The 7,536-nt window shown below is 38.1% G+C and overlaps 1 protein-coding gene across 2 annotated transcripts; it reads left to right on the top strand.

The window, feature by feature from the left end:
• Positions 1-865: 865 nt before the first annotated feature.
• On the top strand, positions 866-6,918 carry LOC109678490 (olfactory receptor 8B12). Of its 2 annotated transcripts, XM_020154017.1 has the most exons (2): positions 866-886; positions 5,998-6,918. In XM_020154017.1, the coding sequence occupies exons 1-2, from the start codon at positions 866-868 to the stop codon at positions 6,916-6,918; spliced, it is 942 nt and encodes a 313-aa protein (XP_020009606.1). The 2 variants fall into 2 exon arrangements, with proteins under 2 accessions (XP_020009606.1, XP_020009609.1); XM_020154020.2 differs by lacking the exon at positions 866-886 and having other exon boundaries at positions 5,983-6,918.
• The last annotated feature ends 618 nt before the right edge of the window (positions 6,919-7,536 follow it).

The raw sequence follows: 7,536 nt of genomic DNA, 5'->3' as shown, positions 1-7,536 counted from the left end.
TTCTCCCCTGTCCCTGCCCCTTCCCTCTCTCTCCCACCTCCTTGCTTCCATGCAGAAACTGTTCTGCCCTTATCTCTAATTTTGTTGAACAGAGAGTATAAACAATAATAAGAGAGACAAAGCATTTTCGCTAGTTGAGATAAGGATAGCTATACAGGGAGAGTCCTAGCATTGCTTCCATGTACAAATGTGTTACATTCTAAGTTGATTCTTCTCGAACTGACCTTTTCTCTAGTTCCTGATCCCCTTCTCCTATTGAACTCTGTTGCTTTAAAGTTTCTGCATTAGTTCCTCTGCATTGAGGACATCAAATACTATCATGTTTCTTGGGTTTCTTACCTATTCCCAAACCTCCTGTGTGCTCTCGCCTTATCATGTGACCAAAGTCCAATCACCTTGCTGTATTTGCCCTATATTTTAAGTCTGCGTATGAGGGAGAACATATAATTTTTGGTCTTCTGAGCTCAGAATGATGTTCTCTAGTTCCATCTATTTACTTGCAAATGATAAGATTTCATTCTTCTTCATGGCTGAGTAAAATTCCACTGTATATAAATAACACATTTTCTTAATCCATTTGTCAGTAGCGGGGTATCTTGGCTGTATCCATAACATGGCTATTGTGAATAGTGCTGCAATAAACATGGGTTTGCAGGTGCCTCTGGAGTAACCTGTGTCACATTTCTTTGGGTATATCCCCAAGAGTGGGATTGCTGGATCATACAGCGAATCTGTGTTTAGATTTTTAAGAAGCCTCCAAATTTGTTTCCAGAGTGATTGCAGTAGCTTGCATTCCCACCAGCAGTGTAAGAGGGTTCCTTTTTTCCCACATCCTCTCCAACACTTGTTGTTGTTGGTGTTTCTAATGATGGCTATTCTAACAGGGGTCAGGTGAAATCTTAGTGTGACATGCACAGGAAATTAATGTGAGTCAACTCCCTGTATAGCTATCCTTATCTCAACCAGCAAAAACACTTGTTCCTTCCTATTATTGCTTATACTCTCTCTGCAACAAAATTAGAGATAAGGGCAAAATAGTTTCTGCTGGGTATTGAGGGGGTAGGGGGGAGAGGGAGGGGGCAGAGTGGGTGGTAAGGGAGGGGGTGGGGGCAGATGGGAGAAATGACCCAAGTGTTGCATGCACATATGAATAATATAGCTGGCAAATATTTTCTCCCACTCTGTGGGTGGTCTCTTCAGTTTAGAGACTATTTCTTTTGTTATGCAGAAGCTTTTCAGTTTTATGAAGTCCCATTTGTCTCTACCTTCCCTTAGTTGCTGAGTTGCTGGGGTTCTATTGAGGAAGTCCTTGCCTATACCTATTACTTCCAAAGTGTTTCCTACTCTTTCCTGTACCAACTTTAGAGTTTCGGGTCTGATATTAAGGACCTTGATCCATGTTGAGTTGATACTTATACAGGGTGATAAACATGGATCTAGTTTCAGTTTTTATTTTGTCTGTATTGTTGTCTTAGTGGAATTTTATCCTCCATCCTTATATTAATTCTTATGCTTGATTTTTTCTGTTGCTGATGCTATTTATTTATTTATTAAGATTTCTCATTCATGTTACTGACTTTCTTATCTAGGTCTTGAATTGATTTCTTAACTTTACCTGCTTATTTGAATCCTCTTCAAAAAGGTCATAGATCATTTTTTAAAAGTAAGCTTTTGAACTCTTTATTTGACATTTCAACCAATTTTCTTTGGATTCAGTTATTGATTTGTTATGATGTTTTGGAGATTTGATAGGGCTTACTTCTTTTGTTTATGTTTCTATGTTGTGATTTGCATGTACGTTGTAATGAGTTCCTCTTTTACTTTCACTCAGATGAGAGAGAATCAGCAGCAGGAACAGACTCAACATTTCCACAATAAATCAGTTATGTAAAAGTAGTAAGAAATCTGTGCAAATCTCAACTACCTCCCCCATAAGGTTGTAGAAGAAAGGAACTCAGGTTCTCATGGGATAATTGTGGTGTTATAGATCTATTCAGGTGATTAATATCCTCTTGGCTCAGTTTTTGATGGTCATAAGTATCTAGAAATCTGTCCATTTCTTCAAGATTTTCAAATTTATTAGAATATAGATTCTCAAAGTAGTCTCTGATGATTTCTGTGGTGTTTTTAAATTTACTTTTAAATGCTATAGTTTGTTTATAGATTTACTTGTATTTCTTATGTACACTTAAGTTATCTGATGGGTTTAGTCAGGTGTGGTGACCCTGTGTGTAATCCCAGTATTCAAGTGAATGAGTCAGGAGGATTCTGAGTTGGAGGACAGTCTACACTATAAATAACAAGACTGTCTCAAAAAAAGAGAGATGAGTTTATATCTTCTAGTCTAATCTTTAGGCCTGTTTATACAAGTGAAACACAGAGAACAAACTGATACTGGGAAACTTGTCTCTGAGGATTTAGTTGACTACCTGTGAATAGAGATTACACAGAGGCAGAGGCAGTCAAGGGGAATGACTGACATTTTGACTGATATATTGTAAAGACTGAACTATATTGTTATTTTTGGGAGTGTTGAGAAGCTTTACACTTTTTTTCTTATTGAATGGTAGCCTATAATTACCCATACAATGTTGAATAAAATTTATGAGAATGGGGGGGTATAAAGGAGAATGATGGAGGGGGGTTGAATTCAACTACAAACATATTGTAAGAACTTTTGTAAATGTCATAATGTACCCCCAACACAACAATATTTAAAAAAAAATAAGAATGAATATTCTTTTTTTTTGCCATAGAGCAAAAAGGCACTGCTGTTTTATTTATTTATTTAGGATTTTTACATAATTTTTATTAGGCTATATTCATTATATGGGGGGGATTCACAGTGACAATTCTCATTAGACTTATAATGTACATTAGTTACCTTGCCCCCATGGAGGGGGTTGAGGAGAAGAGAGAATGAATATTCTTGACTTGTTTTTTTTCATTTATTCACATGTGCATACATTGTTTGGGCCATTTCTTCCCCGTAACCCCAGTCCTCTCCCTCTCCCCCACCACCTTGCTTCCAGGCAGAACCTGTTCTGCCTTCTTCTCCAATTTTGTGGAAGAGAAAACATAAGCAATAATAAGAAAGACAAAGTGTTTTTGCTAGTTGAGATAAGGATAGCTATGCAGAGAGATTCCTAGTATTGCTTCCATGTACAAATGTGTTACAACCCAAGTTGATTAATCTCTAACTGACCTTTTTACTAGTTTTTGATCCCCTTCTCATATTGACCTCTGTCCCTTTAAGGTTTCTGAATCAATTCCTTTGCAGTGGGGACATCAAACACTTTCATGTTTTGGGTTTCTTACCTATCCCCATACCTCCCGTATGTACTCTCCCCTTATCATGTGACCCAAATCTTGACTTGTTATTGACTTGGGTGAATGTGGTAGTCACCTTATGTTTTTTCTTCAAGACTTTCATCTTTGTGTTGTTTTCTTTCCAAAAGCTTGCAAAGAGTAGTTTATATATTTTTTTCTAGTCTTATTGTTGTTTTTGTTCAAAGGTTAAGTGCAATATCAGCTAGTCCATTATACCTGGAACGTATGAATTCTGATCACTTACATTTTCATTATTTGTACTTTGCATCCCCACCAAGCTGAAGGTCATATGGGTTCATAAATGAAGAGGGTTTGGAAATGCAGAGTCTGAAACTTTATCTGTGACCTTGGGCAAGTATTCCATACATCTGTGCAAGATGAAGGCAAATATTAGTTATATGAATTCCTAAGTTGCAGGCATTGGAAATACAAAGATTAAAAAACACAATGACCATATTCATACCCAGAGAATTTCTGATGCAAATAGTCTGGATTAACCCAGAACTTTTCAATAATCCCTCTAGGTAATTGTGGAACTCAGTCAGTTTTGAGAAACGCTGGAGTTGATAATGAGGTTTAAAATCCTATATGTTATGGGTTCGATGTTAAGTATTATCTTGAGGGACTGAGGAATGTGACAGACAATTTTTGTCAAGGCAGAGGTTTGGTGGAGGGGAATAGAAGACAGAAAAAGGCAAAGCAAACACGAGGCAGTTGGGAGAAGTGTTCAAAGAAAGTGAGTAGAGGAAAAAGACAGAAGGGAGTTTTGACTTCTCAGTGATTTACAGAAAGGCTGGTCTTGGCAGAGGTTCAGAACAGTACCTCATACGTATTCCATTAACTTACCCTCCATAAGAAGACAGAGAGGGGAATCAGAGAAGTGTCCATTGTTGTTGGAGTAGTGCAATGGATTCTGGGAATGAAATGAAATATGAATAAATTATTGAGCGTCCTATTCTAAATTATAATAGTCCTCTGTGTTAAAGCTGCTCTTATCATACCTTTTCATTAAATTTATTGGGTGTCTACTTGTTATTTTTCAAGAGACTGTCAGATCCAAGAAGGCTTTATGGGTTCCACCAAGAGGTAGTTTAGTCCAGTGGTTCAGTATGACACTTGGGATCAGACAGACTTATACATGACTGTGGTCTCTGAAACAGATATCTTGAGCAGCTCACTTCTGAAATGGCTAGCATTATCATGAGGAATAAATAAGATATTATCTTTCTTATTTTTTAAAAATAAGATACATTCAATAAGATATATTGAATTTTGGTAGTCAGGGGTCAGTGTAAAGGCACTGTGTCAGATACATTATTGAGCATTCAAGAAATCATCAAAATAATTTTTCTCTTAACAGTACTGGATAAGTATTAAAGAAAGAATTGTCCCTGAAAGCCAAATCAAGCAATTCCTAGGGATAAACAAACATTTCTTCTTCCTTAGGGAGGGTAGTCTCTGAGGAAATGGTCTTGAGAGAGACTCTGTCTTCATAATCAAGTCATTGAAATCTGTAAACAAGAATCGAACTCTATTCTCCTCTTATCCCCAAGTCAGGAATAGGTGCTGTCTTCTTCCTTTGGGTAAATTAACAACTGTAAGTCAAGTTCTTTTGAGCAGAAAAAGGAAGTAAATTGGAGATTCAGATCCTTAATATGAGCTGAGCAGAGTCTATTCACTGAGTCTTATCCTCTCCAATACAGTTTGGACAGTAGACAGTAGAGTATAGTGTTATGGCTCTCTAAATAAAGGAAGGTGAGTGCTTGCCTGACTCTGGCCAGTCATGTCACACATTGGATACAAGTTCAAACTATGAATCTGGTGGCTGACATGCTCCTGGCTAAAGTTCTATAGTTAGGTGACTTTGGGCTAGTTACATGATCTCAGTTGTCTCATCTATAAAACGAGGACAGTAATATGTCATACAACTCTCTTAGAACAGAGGTTCTCACAATAGCCCCTAAATAAGTGTCAGTTTAAAAAAAGTTATTATTAAACTTGAACTAAGATATCTTGAAAATCATGACTTCACCTTATCTTAGAGCACAACCCTGAGCCACAGTAACTTCTGCCTGTCACAGAATCCTGGTGGCTTCCACCTATCAGGACTCCCTCCAGGGAAAAGGCTCAGATTTCAGCAATTAAAGCAGAAGCAGAAGGAAGGGACTGACTTCATAGGTAAAAAGACATCCAGCTTGATTTTTATACCCCTTTCTTGATCAGCCCTTGCTCTCACTATAGAGGCAAAGTTTTGCTTCATACTGTGTACTCTGGAAATTAAAGTCACTGGGTAGTTTGCCACTACATAGTGTAAATGGTAAAAACTTTTCTTCCAAAGAGCAAATCTCAGTTTCTTTCTTTCTTTTCTTTTCTTTTCTTTTCTTTCTTTCTTTCTTTCTTTCTTTCTTTCTTTCTTTCTTTCTTTCTTTCTTTCTTTCTTTCTTTCTTTCTTTCTTCCTTCCTTCCTTCCTTCCTTCCTTCCTTCCTTCCTTCCTTCCTTCCTTTCTTCCTTTCCTTCCTTCCTTCCTTCTCTCTCTCTCTTTCTTTTTTTTTCTTCTAACAATAGGGGATGGATATGGAAGGGTGCTAGTGATGTTTCTTTCTCTCCAAGTGGTCCTCTTCTCTATCACCACAGATTTCCCTCACAAGAGGAGAATGGAAGCCAAGAATTCTTCTGTGACAGAGTTCATCCTTGCCGGCTTAACAGACCATCCAGGACTCCGGATACCCCTCTTCTTCCTGTTTCTAGGTTTCTATGTGGTCACCATGGTGGGGAATCTGGGTTTGATCACTCTGATAGGGTTGAACTCTCATCTGCACACTCCCATGTACTTCTTCCTCTTCAACCTTTCCTTAATAGATTTCTGTTACTCTTCTACCATCACCCCAAAAATGCTGATGAGTTTTATGTCAAAGAAGAACATTATCTTGCATGTTGGGTGTATGACTCAGCTCTTTTTCTTCTGCTTCTTTGTCATCTCTGAGTCCTTCATCCTGTCAGCAATGGCATATGACCGCTGTGTTGCCATCTGTAACCCTCTGGTGTACACAGTCACCATGTCTCCCCAAGTGTGTTTACTCCTTTTGGTAGGTGTTTACTTGATGGGATTTGCTGGAGCCATGGCCCACACAGGAAGCATAATGAGTCTGACCTTCTGCGCTGACAACCTTGTCAATCATTTCATGTGTGACATCCTTCCCCTCCTTGAACTCTCCTGCAACAGAACCTATGTGAATGAGCTGGTAGTCTTTATTGTTGTGGCCATTGACATTGGAATGCCTATTGTCACCATCTTCATTTCTTATGCTCTCATTCTCTCTAACATCCTTCATATTCACTCCACGGAGGGCAGATCCAAAGCCTTCAGCACCTGCAGCTCCCACATCATTGTGGTTTCCCTTTTCTTTGGTTCTGGAGCCTTCATGTATCTCAAACCATCTTCCATTTTGCCCCTTGATCAAGGAAAAGTGTCCTCCCTGTTTTATACCATTGTGGTGCCCATGTTAAATCCATTAATCTATAGCTTCAGGAATAAGGATGTCAAAGTTGCCCTGAGGAAAACCTTGGACAAGAAAATATTTTCTTAAGAAAGTAGCAGTATTTGGACAAGGAGTTATAACGCTTTGTTTATTAGTGTCTATTTTTTTTTCAATATTGGGGCTTGAACTCAGGGCCTACACCTTGAGCCACTCCACCAGCCCTTTTTGTGTTAAGATATGGTCTCATGAACTATTTGCCCAGGCTGGCTTCAAACTGTGATCCTCCTGATCACTGCCTCCTGAATAGCTAGGATTATAGGCTTGAGCCACCAAAGCCTGGCTAGTGTCTATGTTTTTAATGAGGGATTCAAGTTATAGCTTTTTTCCTCTCCTGTACAGAAGAGAAATTTAAGTCTTACATTTGAGTGTTCAGTGCAGATCTGTTCTCTCTGACACTTGCTCTACCTCAACTATTCCAAGATTTCTTAATTTTATGCGAATTTTTCTATAATCATAGATCATTTAATTTTAAATCACTTAATCTTATAAATCATTTAATATAACCTCCTCCTTTCACATATATTAGAATTCAGAAATATACTGTTACAATGGGATTATAGAACCTTTTGGTATCAGAACTAGGATGCAAATCCAGCCACTGAATTCCAGTGTATTTTGTTTTCTGTTATATCATGTTTTCTTGCTTTATTATTATCCTCACAGATT

The sequence above is a fragment of the Castor canadensis genome, chromosome 2 (assembly GCF_047511655.1).
Source record: "Castor canadensis chromosome 2, mCasCan1.hap1v2, whole genome shotgun sequence".
Taxonomy (NCBI): Eukaryota; Metazoa; Chordata; class Mammalia; order Rodentia; family Castoridae; genus Castor; species Castor canadensis.
The sequence above is the reverse complement of the archived record's forward strand: the minus strand, read 5'-3'. Positions and strand labels throughout refer to the sequence as shown.